The sequence below is a fragment of the Xiphophorus couchianus genome, chromosome 19 (genome assembly GCF_001444195.1).
Source record: "Xiphophorus couchianus chromosome 19, X_couchianus-1.0, whole genome shotgun sequence".
In the NCBI taxonomy this organism is placed as follows: Eukaryota; Metazoa; Chordata; class Actinopteri; order Cyprinodontiformes; family Poeciliidae; genus Xiphophorus; species Xiphophorus couchianus.
Window position 1 is genome coordinate 4,291,146 of NC_040246.1, and position 17,110 is coordinate 4,308,255.

Below are 17,110 nucleotides of genomic sequence, written 5' to 3' on the forward strand. Positions count from 1 at the left end.
AAAAAAAGGTTTTTAATCGAATAACTTGAAAATATTATATTTGAGATTTTGGTATTTGTTATGACTATCTTCAAAATGCATGTATATGCTAAATTTGACCTAAACTGTATGAAAGTAAACATCTAGTTTTTTTAAAAGTTTTTTTTTTTTTTTTATCGTGGAAAGCGTTTTTTATTATTTATTTTCAGTATGACTTTAACGCAGAACGAAGAGGTTAAACTCTGGAAATTCTACGTCCTCAGACGGAAACAAGACAAAACAATAATAATAAAAATAAAAAACTTCACTTAAATTGATCAGAAAAGATATTGTGAGGAGCTTTATTTTCCAAAAACTATGCTTTTTTTTCCCCCCTCCAACGTCACTTCCTGCATTTAAAAATGGCGGACATGAACGTCGCTGTGGATAATTGAACTGTGTTTTTGATGCCTTTTCTGCTCGTTAAAGAGGAGCTTCTACATCATGAAGCGATTTTTGTTACAGTCGTAGTCAGCGGAGCAGCTTGGGGAAGGCTAAGAAAGTAAATGTTGTTTTTAATATAATTTGCTGGTATATGTCCAACGATAAATCTACCACGTTAGGTGAAAGTGCTCTCTCTGTAGCGTTGTTTATATTAGCAGCGAGGCTTCCGTATTTCAAATCCTGAAAAAGTACTCTGTGCAGGTGGATAAACAAACTAGTTGCTGGTTAGCAGTAGGTTTTAACCTAAAATTAGAAGCGGTGTTAATTTACGTCTGTGTTTCACCTGATGTTGTGGAGCCAAGTACATTACATAGGTTTTGTAATGATACAAATGCTCTTAACTGACAGGTTAAGTAGCAAAATGACGAGCGCGTCATAGTTAAAAGCTAGTAACCCTTTAGAAAAGCTTCTACTAGACGCAGCAAAATACAAAAGTTGGACTTGCATAAAGCATAAGAGACATTGTTGTGCAACGTCTTTTAATCATGTACAAAGAAATCTATAAAATTGAAGAAACATTTATAGAGTAAGGCTCAATTCCAGCTTCTTGACTCTCTCACTTTCTAGCTCTTAATATAGGTAATATTCCACTGAGAAATGGGACACTAGTTTCCCATCTTCAGTTTTTACTCTTTTATTCTAATTTAATGTATGTCCCTTTTATACCTATAAATAAACAGAATAAATGTTTGTGTTGCCCCATAATGACACTTTATCTTGCTTTGTTTAATTATGTGGCTCCTATTTTTTTGATGTGGTACAAGGTAATAAGTAATTCCTTATTAATTTTGGTCTCTGTTAAGGTTTTTACAATGAGCAGTCGAAGGAAAAGGGCCCCTCCTGTGAGGGTGGACGAAGAATCAAAGAGGAGGCTGGAATGGAACATGCTGGAGGACCGGAAGAACGAAGCCGTCCAGGAAGAAGACCAGACTCCGTCCTCCTCTTCCTGTCTGTCAGGCGACCCTACCGCCTGCACCTCTTTTCTCTCCGTCGTAGAAGACATCACCGAGGAGGACGCCTGCGGTCGTTCGGTTCAGTTGTCAGATGAACTTCCCAGCACGTCCTCGGACAGCGGCGCCGCCTCCGTGTCTCTGGCGCTCTCTGTGGTGCCGGCTTTAAAGCTGGGCCACGTCTGGAAGGCTCTTATCGGGGAGTTCAGCATCAGGCCGGCTTGGCTGCCGTCTGACTACGAGCAGAGATCTTTTCTGGCGTACCGGACGGGCAAGCAGCTCTACCTCAGTTACAGCAGCTGTGATGAGAGCTCGGGGCCGCAGTGGAGCCCTGAGGAGGACGGCTATGCCGTGGAGTGCAGCCTCGGCAGGATCCCATTCGAGGACCTCGACTGGCTGCAGAAGAGGAGGGTGGTGCAACTCTGCCACCAAACCAAGGAGCAGGAAGTTAAGGTGAAAGTTAGGATATCGTTTAAACTTTTCCACATTTTGTCAAGTTACAACAGCAAACTTTGTTTAGATTATATTTGACAGATCAACACAAATTGGAGCATAACTGTGAAGTTCAAAACTTGCTCTCTGTAACTTATTGCAACAGGCGTATGTGCACCTATAAGCAATTAATCAATTAATTGCATGATAAATTAAAATGAGCTTGATCATTTTCATTCTGATGATTATTATTTTTTTGACAGGCAATTCTTTTCACAGAGACTTCATACTCCATTTTATTTACGGTTTGGGATGGGTGTGCTTTTTATTTTACATGTTATGTATTGATTTTGGTTGTTGTGTTTTGTTTTGCATATTTAAATATCTTCATGTTCCAGTCTTAAATGTTCTTCACAAAATGAAATGACACCATTTTGCCGTTATCCATACATTACTGGAAAATGGTTTCAAAACAACAATGTTACCATTTGTCACGATAATTACTGGGACAATTTATCGTCCTGAAAAATGTGTTATTGTGACAGGCCTACTTATTGTAACATAATCATACTATATCACAGGATTTGTGGTTGTAATATTAGGAAGACATACGTTTGCAGGCATATTCACAAAATTAGATAACACACACCGATGAGGCTCGTCTGTCAAATTAAGCGCACTTTTGAAAATAACAACCTATAAGCAATTACTAAGCATACATTTCATTAATCCCATATTTCTGCTTTAAATGTGTGTTTTTTGAATGGTTTGATCTCATATTCTAGTCTTAAATTTTGAGTTTCTATGACCTGTAAGCAGAAAATCATCATAATTAACAGAAATGGAGGCTTGAAGACATCTGTCTGTGTGAAATTTATTTGTATAATGTGTTTCACTTACTGAATTTAGTTACTGAAAATTTTTTTTAAAACACATTTTTTATTTATTGAACATGACAGTATGGGTTATAGTCTGTACACAGTAATGTAAATAAGCCGATATAATTAGTGATTAATTACAAATTTGTTTCTCGGATGCTTTAGAGCTAATTTAAGACATAATAATATTGTTTCCCTCATGCTACATGAAAGCTGAGTGTTGTCTTTGTGTGACAGGTGGGAATTTACCTACTGGAAACTGGGCTGGGGAAGCCAGAGTTCCTCAGCGAGGGAAACGCTCGGCCAAAGAAAGCGACTCAGATAATGCAGAAGCTGATGGAATATTTCTACGATTTCATCATTCCTGGTACGTGTTTGGGCCCAGTTTGTAACATTAGCCACTAAATAAACCCCATGCTCCTTCAAAGCTGTCTCTTAACCGTTTTGTCTTTTTATTTTGATGCAGAAGTCGTAGAGAACGAGGAGGAGTGCGACACTGATCTGGAGAGGCAGAACGTGGAGGAACTCTACGATTACGTAAGGCACCAGCACCAGAAGGAGAACCAGGATGTAACATACGACGTCCAGCACAAGGTTCTGATTCCCGTCCTCAGGCCCTATCAGAGCCAGGCCGTCAACTGGATGCTGAGGAGAGAGAAGTATAACATCAGTACACCTAAAGGTACGTATGGTGAAAGGTATGCATGTCCATTTTAGTAAAACTTGGGAATTCAAATGATTTTCTTGAGACTATATCAAAGGTGAAACATATGTTTCGAGTGTTTGTAGAAAAACCAGAGATGATGCTAGCTTTATATATTGAAGATTGTGATGTATTTTCTGTTTTTGTTTGTAGAACACTCCCTGCATTTTCTGTGGCGAGAGGTTGTGACTTTATGTGGCAAGAAGTTGTTCTATAATCCCTTTACCGGCTGGTAAGAAGAACCACTTTTTCTGAAACACGTATAATCAATAATAAGAACAATAACAAATCTATTTATATTCCTCGTCTTAGTTTGTATTTTAGTGCTTTCTTTTTGAGCATTTTTTGTCATAGTTCTACAGCTGTTACTTTGTTAGGAAAAACAAACCAGCAGACAATGAAACTCTGCTGAAGTTGCTCTGCCATTTTTTCTCCCCCCAATTAAACTCGCACCGCAACCTTAACCAGAAAATCTGGAGACTTTCCTTGGAAATAAAGTAAAGTGCGTGCACTAGTTTTTGGATAAATGTAACACCACCCACCAGTAGGCGGTGCTACAGCTCAACACAAATTTTATAGTTTGGATATCATATGGCGCTAGAGGAGGGTTTTGCTCCTCGATGAAGCCATCTGGGTTTCACTTTCAAATCTGTCCCCACAAAATAAAAATAGAACTTTGAATGCATAAAATCGTTGGATGATTCGGCATGTGATGTGCAAAGCCACGCTCTTATGTCCCCCAAAAAGATTTTTGTCACATCTTTGCAAGGAAATTTCAAAATGTTCTAAGCCTGACTGGGCCATAAATGTGCATAATCTTACCAAGAAACAAAGCCGAATACCGTAGGTAGGACAATTTTTGAAAAATAAACAAGATGGGTGTTTTTACAGCTCCTACCTATTTCGACTTTGAATTCAGGCTAACTCAAAAAAGGAATTATTGAAATTAAATCCTTTTTTTAAAAAAAGATATTGCATTAGTGCCTGCAGTTTTATCTGTTTTTTTTCCATCCTGAAGCACATGTTTAGTTTTATCTCTGTTTCCTGTTATTTTAGCTTAATTCGAGAATTCCCGCTGGCTGGAATCGAGTGGCCCGGTGGGATCCTGGCTGATGAGATGGGGCTCGGGAAAACGGTGGAGGTTTTGGCGCTTATTCTCTTCCATACTCGTCAGAATCTGGAGCAGGAAGCCCTCACGTTGCCTGTGGTGTGAATTTCTTGCACAGTATTATCTTTTTGAACTAGACGTTTGAAAACTGCAACATTTTCATAGCTTGTTACCTTCTGCTCACTGCAGGGAAAATCTGTGAATTACTTTGTTCCTCCTCGTCCGTTAGAAGTGAAAGCTGCACGCTGCAAGCCTGAAGCTCAACCAAAAATAAAAACATCCCACCCAGGTGTGACACACACATCTGTCTCTTGACACATCTGTATGTTCAAAGTTGATCTTGCATTTATTTAAGAGTTTGTTTGTTTTTGTCTGCAGCTGTGCGCGTGATGTTGCTAAATGCAATAAAGGAGATGCGGACTGGCAAAGGAGCCTCGGTCAACGCTGTGTTCACCTACATCCGGGCTACTTACGGCTACGACCTCCTGAAGAACCGCAATCACATCAAGAAGACGCTTGCGAAGCTGATAAACGAAGGATTTGTCGACCGTGTAAAGGGCCGGGGTCTGGCGGGTTCTTTCAAGTTGGGGAAGAACTACAAAGAAACAAAGAAAATCTTGTCCGCAGCGTCCAAGTTGGTAAGAATCTGCAACTGCCGTGCCAAAATTTGATGATGTGATTAATCGGCCACTTTGATTTCTCTCCTTGATCAACGTTTGTCTTTGTTAGATCTTCAGACCAGCAGAGAGCACGCCAAGGAAGACGTTTCAGAGGCGAGCGAAGGAGAAAGCTGAGGCGGCTCTCCAGAACTCCCTTTCAGATGATCAAACAGATCTGAGCCCCGCATCGGACCGGCGTGACACAGAGGGAAAAGAACAAAAGCAATGGGAGGAAAATGCGAACAAGAAAGCAGACCTGGAAGGTGGTGTGACGTCGACGGGTTCCGCCGCAGTATCTTTACGGCTTTCTTTGGGTAAACTTGAGTCAGACACACAGGAGATTCCCAGAGCAGACAGAGGAGAAGAAGCCTCTGGGACAGATTCACAGGATGAGACGGAAACTCCTACCAGAGCGTCCGTAGTCCCGTTCAACACCGCAGATTACCGCTTTGAGTGCATCTGTGGAGAGCTGGGCATTATTGACTACAAGCCGCGTGTGCAGTGTATGAACTGTCAGCTGTGGCAGCACGCAGAATGTGTGAACTATAAGGAGGAGAGCCTCACAACAACGCCCTTCTACTGCCCTCACTGCCTGGTGGCTATGAAACCAGTATCCACTGGTGCGACGCTCATCATTTCGCCCAGCTCCATCTGCCACCAGTGGGTGGAGGAGATCAACCGCCACGTCAGATCCTCCTCCCTGCGCGTGCTGGTGAGCGACATTTATTTAAAATGTTTTTAAAGCAGCTAAATAGTTCTGCAATCAATTAGCTAATCAATTGATTGGTGATTAATTGATTAATCGTCAGTTATTCTGACGATTAATTGATTAATCCGATAAAAATACTGGCACATTCTACAGTTTTCATTTAACTACTTTAATGTATTTCTATACAATATTAGAAATACATAAAAAAGTGGTTAGAAACGTTCAATTCATTTTTTAGATTAAGAAAATATATATATTTTTGTGCCTAAAATGCATTAAAAAAGCATTTCTTTAGTGAATTTGAACCTGGTGAAGCTAAATCTATGACACCTGAAGAGTTTTGGGTAAAAGGCATTTTTTGACTTACTGTAAATACAAAATGGATATATATTTTGTACAGTTTTGACTATTCACTGCTCTGAATATGTTTTCTTATTTCAGCAAATGACCTTCTTTGAGTCTACATAATGATTAATCAATTATTAAATTAGTTTAAGATTATTTCAATAATCGATTAATTCGATTAATCGTTTCAGCTCTATTTAGTTTTAAAACCTTTTATGTCTTTCTATGTGTTGGAAATAGTTGTCATTCTATTTTATTAAACTCCACCTTACATCTGTTTTTTCACATTTCATTTTATTTTTTTACAACTCCTGTTCTTCTCTAAAATAACTCCGTGTGTGTGTCCATCTCTCAGGTGTATCAGGGCGTGAAGAAACACGGGTTTATCCAGCCTCGGATGCTTGCCGAGCAGGATGTGGTCATCACCACCTACGACGTTCTTCGCTCTGAGCTCAACTACGTCGACATCCCCCACAGCAACAGCAAGGACGGCCGACGCTTCCGCAACCAGAAGCGCTACATGGCGGTCCCCAGCCCTCTGGTGGCCGTGGAGTGGTGGCGCATCTGTCTGGACGAGGCCCAGATGGTCGAGTGTCCCACTGCCAAGGTGAGTCGAGGTCGCAATCTTCTGAGCTCGTTTTGTATTTTGTTATTCACAATCGGGTCAATTTATGTGTGCTACTTTTCTGGCCCCCAGGCTGCAGAAATGGCTCTGCGTCTTGCCTCCATCAACCGTTGGTGCGTCAGCGGCACTCCTGTCCAACGAGGCCTTGAAGGTAAAGTTGTAGATGGAAAACCGTCAACCTGAGTCCGTTAAATCTCTCCGTTCCCTGCTGAACTCGTCATGTTTTGTAGATCTGTACGGCCTGACTCTTTTTCTTGGAGCGGATCCATACTGGGTGAAATACTGGTGGGACCAGCTGCTTTATCGCCCCTATCGCCGTGGAAACACAGAACCTCTGTACAATGTGATTGCTCAGATATTGTGGCGGTCGGCTAAAAAGGACGTCATCGATCAGGTATTGTTTTTAAGAGCTCCGCGCCGTCTTTTCAGACAACTTCACAGCAACTAAATGCATTATTTATTCTTCCCTCTTCAGATTCAGATCCCCCCTCAGACAGAGGAGGTGCACTGGCTTCACTTTTCTCCTGTTGAGGGCCATTTCTACCATCGCCAGCACGAGGTCTGCTCCCAGGACGCTCTGGTCAAACTCAGGAAAATCTCCGATTGGAGCCTGAAACTGGGCAGCCTGGACCGGCGCACCGTCAACACCATCCTGTACCCGCTGCTGAGGCTGCGCCAGGCCTGCTGCCATCCGCAGGCCGTGAGGGGGGAGTTCCTGCCTCTGCAGAAAAGGTTTTCTTTTAGCACCTGCTAATTACTAACCCTTCTAGACTCAGTAGAGTAAACCAGAAAGCTAATAGGACGCATTTGTGTTTATTTTAAGCTTACCAAGTCTCTGTAAGCGAGATTTAAGCGTATTTCTCTTCTTTCAGCACCATGACAATGGAGGAGCTCCTCAAGTCCTTGCAGAAGAAATGTCGAGTGGAGTGTGAAGAAGCTCACAGACAGCTGGTGTGCGCACTCAACGGCTTGGCTGGAATTCACATCATCCGAGGTATAAAACGCCCGCCCGCTTTGCTCCCGTTTCCCATGGGAAGAAGTTCAAAACAAAACACGAGGCATGATCTCATCTTTGTTGCTTTTTGTACTGATATGTGAGGTTATTCCTATAGTTTCATCTCATTACCTCAAAATTGCAGCAAGAGTCACTCAGGACAACTGCTTCTTTTGTCACCTGCAGGCGAGTTTGTAGAGGCTGTGGAGATGTATAGAGAAGTTCTGCGCTCATCAGAGGAGCACAAAGGCCGGCTGAAAACTGATTCGTTACAGGTGTGTGGGATCATTGTTGTTTATTTATCTTCTTCTTCAACACTACATTGACGTTTGTAGTTGTAGAGTGGCAAACGCGGAAAAAATTCAAGGGTTATAAATGTAGGAAGTCGTGCCCTTCTCCAGTTTTGTCCAAATTTAAGAGTTTAATATTATTCTTTCACCATTAATGCAAACCAGCGACTTCATGCCACTCACAACCTAATGGAGCTGCTCAATGCAAAGCATCGTGGGATTCCTCCAACACTCAGAGATGACCGACTCGGTGAAGAGGTACGCAGCGCAGATTTGTTGCAGAGACAAGTGTAATGTTTTACATATAACCGTCGTTGGAGGTCTGCTCCAGATTTGTTTCCTTTTAAAACATTTGTTCGTCTGCAGGCTGAGCAGCTGCGGCAGCATTACATGACCAAATACGACTCGGAGGTGGCCGACGCCCATCAGGCCCTGCAACCAGTGCTGCAGAACATCAAAGAGCTGAAGCGCAAAGTGAGAAATGGCACATGTTCTTTCAGAAACATTCAAACGTTTGTTGTTGTTGTCAAATTTATTATTTTTACACGACAGAAATAGATGAACTTTTCAATAAGGTTCCTTTCTTATCTGAACAAGATGAGCAATTACAACAGAAATATTTATTATTGTTTTATTGCTTTTTCTATTATTTGTATTTCTAGTTTTTGAACATAACAAACTTGAGTAAACAAACTGCAACATCAATAGAAACAAAATGAAAAATATGAAATGAAAGAACTTTTAGATAATTACTCAAAATTAGTTCTGAGATTTTGGGCATATGTTCCATTGCTTTCATGTTGAACTGTACAAGATTATGATTATATGCAAAAAAGCGACATTGCCATGCAAAGTTGACTTTGTGTTTCATTGAATACTTTAAGATTCAGTTTGATAGACAAAATGCATCTACCTTCCTTTTCAATACTGAACAATGTTTTTGTTTAGAGCAAAAATCAAACTACCGACATTTTCTTGCAGCAGCTGGGCAGCAAAGAAATATATATATATATATATATACACTGCTCAAAAAAATAAAGGGAACACTCAAATAACACATCCTAGATCTGAATGAAAGAAATATTATCATTGAATACTTTGTTCTGTACAAAGTTCCATTTGCACAACAGCAGGTGAAATTGATTGTCAATCAGTGTTGCTTCCTAAGTGGACAGTTTGATTTCACAGAAGTTTGATTTACTTGGAGTTATATTGTGTTGTTTAAGTGTTCCCTTTATTTTTTTGAGCAGTGTATATATGTATATATATACAGTACAGACCAAAAGTTTGGACACACCTTTCTAATTCAATGGGTTTTCTTTATTTTCATGACTATTTATAAGGCAAGAAATCCCACTTATTAACCTGACAGGGCAGGTTGACCTATGAAGTGAAAACCATGTCAGGTGACGACCTCTTGAAGCTCATCAAGAAAATGCAGAGTGTGTGCAAAGCAGTAATCACAGCAAAAGGTTGTTACTTTGAAGAAACTAGAATATAAGGGGTATTTTCAGTTGTTTTACACTTTTTTGTTTAGTGCATATTTCCACATGTGTTATTTATAGTTTTGATGCCTTCAGTGTGAATCTACAATGTCAATAGTCATGAAAATAAAGGAAACTCATTGAATTAAAAGGTGTGTCCAAACTTTTGGTCTGTACTGTATATATATACAGTATAAAACCTGTTTGTAATCAATCTACTTTTGGCTTCTTTCCTAATTGCCACTTTAAATGTAAAATACTCATGTTATTCAAGAATCCAATAGTGTGATTAAAATAATTACCTCACTATTTTCTGAGATAATACCAAAAACATATTCAGATAAGCTTCCAATCAGACAGATTTGTCTTTTAATCTCCAGGTGAACTTAAACTCCCCCTGGTGGTTGGAAGTCATTCAGATGTCAACCCGCTGTTCCACCGACGAAGATCTGGTGTCCCGTGTGAAGAATGAGCTAACTTCCAGCTACAAGCAGCAGGCCAACAAACTCTCCATGGCAGACAAGTAAAAAGCCTCTACTTAGCTTCCATCGTTAGCATTCACGCTAATAACACACTAAAAACATGCTGGGTTCCCTGCAGGTTCCGTGACGCTTGTGGTCTGCAGTTCCTTCTCACCACACAAATGCAAGATCTAATGAAGTCACAACAGACTGTCCGGGACGCAGTGAAGAGTCTTGAGGGCCCGGCTTCTAAGGAAGTGATTGAAGAGGCCACCATTTGCCATCTTAGGCCAATGCGACTGCCACTCAATAAGTAAGTTACCGGTACCAGTACTCAAGATCAACATCACGTTATTCATGATACTCTACAATATGTGCAATATGTAGTTGTATGAACGCACCCTATTAAAGCTTTTATGAACAACATGCATTTTACATATTTGTAAAAACTGCGGCTGTGTCATGACAGCAGAGCATGAGACAGATAATATGTGGAAAAAAATGTACCTCCTCCATGTGGTTCTACTGCCCTTTTGAGAAATACACCGCTTGGCCAGAAACAACTAATCAGAGCCCGGAGGAGAGTCAGTTATTCTTGGGTATGTGCTGCTCACACCTTCCACCCTTGCTTTCTGATAGCCTAGAGCTAGCTCCCATCACAGCTAGCTCCTCTCAAAATGCTAAGGCTAGTTAGCATGGCCACCTATATCGGCGGATATGCGATTTTGTATAAGAATGTGTCATTAGCACATTTAGCAGCATGTACACGAGCCTGATTGACTGTGCAAAGACCCTCCTCCTGGTTCTTATTGGTTGTTTTTGACCAAGCTGTGTATTTTTGCAGATGGCAGTGGGACCACAGGGGAGCTCGATATGTTTCTTTTGTTTGTTTTTCACAGGTCATCTGCCTCACCTTATACTGTCAGGACATAGTGACTGTTTCAGCAAATATTTAAGAAAAACATTGTTTATAAAAGTTACATAAATCAGCTTTAAAAGTCATGAACTATAACTCACCTCTTTTTATGTCGCAGCTGTGTGTTTTGTAAAGCTGACGAGCTTTTCACTGATTATGAATCCAAGTTGTTTGCTCACACGTAAGTAAGCAGGCGTCCTAGAGTTTTCCAACTCGTATTGAAATTGAACACCTGAAGTGATAGAAACAAAATCCGTCATCAGAGTGAAAGGCCAGATGGCCATCTTCGAAGAGATGATCGAGGATGAGGAAGGCCTGGTGGACGACCGCCTCCCCACCACCAGTCGAGGTCTGTGGGCGGCGAGCGAGGCGGAGCGCACTCTGAAAGCCATCCTGTCGTTCGCCAAAGCTAAGCGCATGGACCCGGAGCTGGCGGAGGAGGGCAACATGTTCATGGAGCTGTTTGAAAACTGGAAGAAGGAGTATAAGGTAAGCAGGCCTCTCTTATATTTTGGAATTGAAGAAGAAAATCTTCTGTCTGCTTTAGGAAAAATGTTAATTACAAAAGGTCAAAGAGATTTTCGTATTTGTCTGTAACTTGTATTTCTACACCTACCAGAATGTTATACAGTTGTACTTATGCAAGGTAGAAAGATGATTCCTTTGCTGTTATTCCAGGTGTTGCATGAGTACTGGATGGTGCTGCGCAATCACGTGTCGGCCATTGATGAGTTGGGCATGGCGACTGAACGGCTGCGTGTTCGTCTACCTGACGAGCCGAAGCCCAAACTGCTGCACATTATAGAGCCACATGAAGTAAGTAAACAGTAGTGATATAATCTGTAACTAATCGGATGTTTAAACCCGAATTATTAAAGTAGGACTGTATGATATGACTGAAAAACATATCACGATATAATAGTTTCAAATCAGTCAATATCAAGATTTATTGATTAGTTTTTTTGTTTTAAATATTTGGAATACTGCCAATCTAGTGCCATGACCTTTCCTATTTCATCCAGATTTTTACTCTGTCATTGTTTTATTTTTAAGCAGTTATGATAACATATTTTGCTGGACAATAAATTGTCTCAAAAGTTATTGCAGTAAACAATAATGTTGTGTTACACAATTTTTAAGTTATATAATGGTGTGGATGTATGTGGGTATTTTTATTTAACTAGGAAAAATAACTAATTGAGCTAAAACATTTCTGGAGGCACGAAGACGAAACCTGAAACTGCTGCTGCTCATGTTACTCCACAGGTTGTTGCTAGGTAACCAAAGAGCGAGCGAGTTAGTTGATGCGACTCACCTTGCTTAGCTTGCGTGGTTGAGCAGATAAAGTCTTTTCTCTGCCTAAATCACCCAGAATTCTGTGCGGTTCTGAATTCAGTGAAATTCTTAAATATTCTGTCAGACATATTATCTATTGATATTGATCACGTGTCTGTCGCTTAGTTATTGATTTATTGCCCAGCCCTACATTAAAAGGTCTTACGGTGTATTTTTATCTAGTTTCAACCCTTGTGCTCACTGACTTTAATTACAAAACATTTTCACTGATAGAAAAGCAACAAAAGCAACAAACTATTTTTTTGCCCTCTGCTCTCCATTGTTTCGCTGTCAGGTGGAGCAGAACAGGGTCAAGCTCCTGAACGACCAAGCTGTGGCCAAGTCTCAACTCCAAAAGAAGCTTGGACAGTTTCTGTACCTAACCAATCTGGAAAAGGTACATTTATGATCGCTAGCAGCATTTCGTTGTATCATTTGGAGTAATTAGGAAATATTTAATGTAGTTTGACTCCATGTTGCTTGAATTCTGTATCAAAGTCACAGGACAAGTCAACTGGAGGGCTGAACCCAGAGCTATGCCCCATCTGTGCTCGTCCTCTGGGGCAGGAGGTGAGTGTTGATGGTAGATTTAAAGATGGCAAGTTTTTATATTGAAAGAATGAAAGAACAGGGCTCAACTTTTAAGCAATATTCCCATAAATATCAACTTAAAACTATTTTTCGGATGCTTATTGCTAGGCTTGTCACAATAAGCAATAGATCATGATAAATTTGAATGATAAATTAAGATGAGTTCAATAATTTCCATTTGTATGAGTTAGCGTTTTTCTCTTTTAATACCAAAAATTGGACTAAAGTCTGGTGCTTTGGTCTCAACCGGCCCTGGTTTTATTTACAGAGACTTCATGATTCATTTTATTTGCTGTTTCTTTTCTTTATTTTGAATATTTAAAATGTCTTGCATTTCCTGTGTTAAATGTTCATGAGAATTTAAAGTTTATTGATCTTTGACAATGTGTTCTGGCATTATCATGCTATGACCATTATAGCACATGAAAATGGTCTCCACAAACAACACTATTATCATTTATCGCATTAACTTCTGGGGCAATTTATTGTCCAGTAAAATGTGTTATTGTGACAGGCCTATTTATTGCTTTTGTTTTTGAATTTTTTATAACATTTGACATTTAATCAAATTTACCATAACGTCACTGCTATTATGCTGTTCTCGGGGTGCAGCAAGTCAAAAATAATCTCAATCAGGTTGCAAACTGAATTACTTACTTTCCACTGTTGTTTCCTCCTTATAGTGGGCCGTGTTGACTTGCGGCCACTGCTTCTGTAACGAGTGCATTGCCATCATCGTGGAGCAGTACAGCGTGGGCTCAAGGCGGCGAGCCATCAAGTGTGCCATTTGTAGACAGACCACTTCCCACACAGAAATCTCCTACGTGTTCACTACCCAGTCATCCAGCCACGACCAGGACATACCAGTCAAGGTTGATCGACAATTACATTTTAAATATGTTAAGTTTTGGACTTTTTGTTAACAGTTGCAATCGTTTTGTGCAGGGAAGCCACTCTACCAAAGTGGAGGCGGTTGTGAGAACACTAAAGCAGATCCAGATGAACGATCCCGGAGCCAAATGTCTCGTCTTTTCAATGGTAAATGAAGCGTTTCTGTTACGAAGGACTATGGTTTGTCGCGATATTGAGCTTGGATGTGATCTGGATTGTTTCCTTGTGTCTTGTGAACAGTGGCAGAGTGTCCTGGACATCATCGCAAAGGCCTTGTTGGACAATAACCTGGAGTTTTCACAAATCAACGGAATTCATAAGTTCCAGGTTTGACTTGAAACATTTCACAGGAATCATGGCAAACCATCTAAATCTCTTTGCGATTAGTTTATTCACTGATATTTTTTTTTTGTATGTTTTCAGGAGAATCTTAGTTCTTTCAAATACAGTGAAAAGATCAATATTCTCCTCCTCCCACTCCACACTGGCTCCAATGGGCTGAATATCATCGAAGCAACACATGTGTTGCTAGTCGAACCAATCCTCAACCCAGCTCACGAACTCCAGGCTATAGGGAGGGTGCACCGGATTGGCCAAACAAAGTAAGCGACAGGAAGCTGCACATCAAGAAAGAAATCTAACTTGAGTTCCTTCAAGTAAAGATGTAATGAGGGGCAATTTTTCCATTTTCAAAGCTTTCTTATACAAGCTCAAATGATCACTTTTTGACAATTGCAATTCACAATCTTACATCAAGCACACATACAGAACTTTCCAGTGATGTCTTTTGCATATTTAACTTTAAGCTTTTAGTTTAACCTTCTCAGTACTCTGCAAAAATACGCTTCCCCTTTAAATGTTTTTACAATCCGTGTTGCTACGACCACAAACGTCAGTGTATTTTATAAAGGTTTTTATCTGATGTGTCAGACAAAGGAGTACAGTCATGGCCAAATGTTTTGAGAATGATTCAAATGTTAATATTTACAAAGTCTATTGCTTCAGTTTTTATAACGGCAATTTGCATATACTCCAGAATGTTATAAAGAGTGATAGAAAAGAGCCTAGAAAATGAACTTTATCCCCCAAAACACATTTCAACTTCATTGCAGCCCTGCCTTAAAAGGACCAGCTAACATTGTTTCAGTGATTGCTCCATTAACACAGGTGTGGGTGGTGATGAGGACAGGGCTGGAGATCAATCTGTCATGATTAAGTAAGAATGACACCACTGGACACTTTAAAAAGAGGCTGGTGCTTGGCATCATTGTTTCTCTTCTGTGAACCATGGTTATCTTGAAAGAAACACATGCAGTCATCATTGCACTGCACAAAAACGGCCTAACAGGAAAGAGAATCGCAGCTAGAAATATTGCACCTCAGTCAACAATCTATTGCATCATCAAGAACTTCAAGGAGAGAGGTTCCATTGTTGCCATAAAGGCTCCAGGGCGCCCAAGAAAGACCAGCAAGCGCCAGGACCGTCTCTTAAAAGTGTTTCAGCTGCGGGATCGGGCTACCAGCAGTGCAGAGCTTGCTCAGGAATGGCAGCAGGCAGGTGTGAGTGCATCTGCACGCACTGTGAGGCGGAGACTCTTGGAGCAAGGCCTGGTCTCAAGGAGGGCAGCAAAGAAGCCACTTCTCTCCAGGAAAAACTTCAGGGACAGACTGATATTCTGCAAAAGGTACAGGGAGTGGACTGCTGAGGACTGGGGTAAAGTCATTTTCTCTGATGAATCCCCTTTCCGATTGTTTGGGACATCTGGAAAACAGCTTGTTCGGAGAAGACGAGGTGAGCGCTACCACCAGTCTTGTCTCATGCCAACTGTAAAGCATCCTGAAACCATTCATGTGTGGGGTTGCTTCTCAGCCAAGGGAGTCGGCTCTCTCATAGTCTTACCTAAAAACACAGCCATGAATAAAGAATGGTACCAGAATGTCCTCCGAGAGCAACTTCTCCCAACCGTCCAAGAGCAGTTTGGTGATGAACAATGCCTTTTCCAGCATGATGGAGCACCTTGCCATAAAGCAAAGGTGATATCTAACTGGCTCAGGGAACAAAACATAGAGATTTTGGGTCCATGGCCTGGAAACTCCCCTGATCTTAATCCCATTGAAAACTTGTGGTCAATCATCAAGAGACGGGTGGACAAACGAAAACCTAGGAATTCTGACAAAATGAAAGCATTGATTGTGCAAGAATGGACTGCTATCAGTCAGGATTTGGTCCAGAAATTGATTGAGAGCATGCCAGGGAGAATTGCAGAGGTCCTGAAGAAGAGGGGTCAACACTGCAAATATTGACTTGCTGCATTAACTCATTCTAACTGTCATTAAAAGCTTTTGTTACTCATAATATGATTGCAATTGTATTTCTGTATGTGATGACAACATCTGACATACACACATGAAAACCAGAGGGCAACAGATCATGTGAAAATATAATATTTGCGTCATTCTCAATACGTTTGGCCATGACTGTACATCATTGTGGACAACTTTGGCTGAATTAAATGTGTTTAATTCTCTCTTTGACCTATCATATACAACCCAGATAAAATACATGGAAGTTTGTGGTTGACACATGACAAAATGTGGAAAAATGTAACATTCGTGTTCTCTGTCCAATAGGCCGACATTTGTACACAGATTCCTAATCAAATCCACTATTGAGGAGCGAATGCAAGCGATGCTGAAGACAGCAGAAAAGAGGTGGTTTTAGCTTCAAAACATCATTATTGGTATATGTACTATTAATTTAAATACTAACAGAAAGTGTTTTGCTTTAATTGTAGTCACACCAGCACAGCCATGAAGCATTCGGAGGCTGCCATTCTGACGGTAGCTGACCTTGCCGATCTGTTTACGGAGGACACTGAACCTCTGGAGTGAATCCGAACTGACTCTGTACCCAGTGGTGATGGAAGTACAATGATTTTGCACATTCCTTTTTATATATATATGTAAGCAACTTATGAAATGCATTTCCAAGAATATATTATTGTTTTTCTTATCAAACCACTGACAACAAGCAACGTGTTTGCCAAAACATATTTAAAATCAGATTTTAAATGTAAGTCAGTTCTCGTTCTAACAGACTCAGTTGTTTATATTCACTCTTGGTTGTTACATTTGACTAGACTGTACAGCATCATGCGCTACTCTGAATCTCACTGTACGGCCACAATAAAACCTCATTCAGGTGAAGCTACCACAAGCGGTAAATAAAAGTATGTCAGTGAAACGATGTTGGGCTTTTATTTATTTCATTAAAGAA

The 17,110-nt window shown here is 40.5% G+C and overlaps 1 protein-coding gene across 2 annotated transcripts; it reads left to right on the top strand.

Moving 5' to 3' along the window:
* The first annotated feature begins 366 nt into the window (after positions 1–366).
* shprh (SNF2 histone linker PHD RING helicase) lies at positions 367–17,080 on the top strand. 2 transcript variants are annotated; one of them, XM_028000894.1, is made up of 30 exons: positions 367–520; positions 1,266–1,865; positions 2,960–3,089; positions 3,189–3,404; positions 3,579–3,657; positions 4,482–4,632; positions 4,723–4,822; positions 4,912–5,171; positions 5,263–5,904; positions 6,602–6,853; positions 6,944–7,022; positions 7,102–7,265; positions 7,347–7,603; positions 7,744–7,865; positions 8,052–8,140; positions 8,321–8,413; positions 8,522–8,629; positions 10,020–10,162; positions 10,240–10,413; positions 11,135–11,197; positions 11,280–11,505; positions 11,695–11,832; positions 12,647–12,748; positions 12,850–12,921; positions 13,626–13,814; positions 13,888–13,980; positions 14,074–14,160; positions 14,257–14,435; positions 16,465–16,545; positions 16,629–17,080. In XM_028000894.1, the coding sequence occupies exons 2-30, from the start codon at positions 1,275–1,277 to the stop codon at positions 16,723–16,725; spliced, it is 4,977 nt and encodes a 1,658-aa protein (XP_027856695.1). In that variant the 5' UTR covers positions 367–520; positions 1,266–1,274; the 3' UTR covers positions 16,726–17,080. The 2 variants fall into 2 exon arrangements, with proteins under 2 accessions (XP_027856695.1, XP_027856696.1); XM_028000895.1 differs by lacking the exons at positions 367–520; positions 1,266–1,865; positions 2,960–3,089 and having other exon boundaries at positions 3,270–3,420.
* Positions 17,081–17,110: the final 30 nt, after the last annotated feature.

Coding starts and splice junctions, on each gene's coding strand:
- shprh (XM_028000894.1), top strand. CDS start 1,275: ATGAGCAGTCGAAGGAAAAGGGCCCCTCCTGTGAGGGTGGACGAAGAA. Junction 3,090..3,188: donor CTACGATTTCATCATTCCTG/GTACGTGTTTGG, acceptor ATTTTGATGCAG/AAGTCGTAGAGAACGAGGAG. Junction 14,436..16,464: donor CACCGGATTGGCCAAACAAA/GTAAGCGACAGG, acceptor TCTGTCCAATAG/GCCGACATTTGTACACAGAT.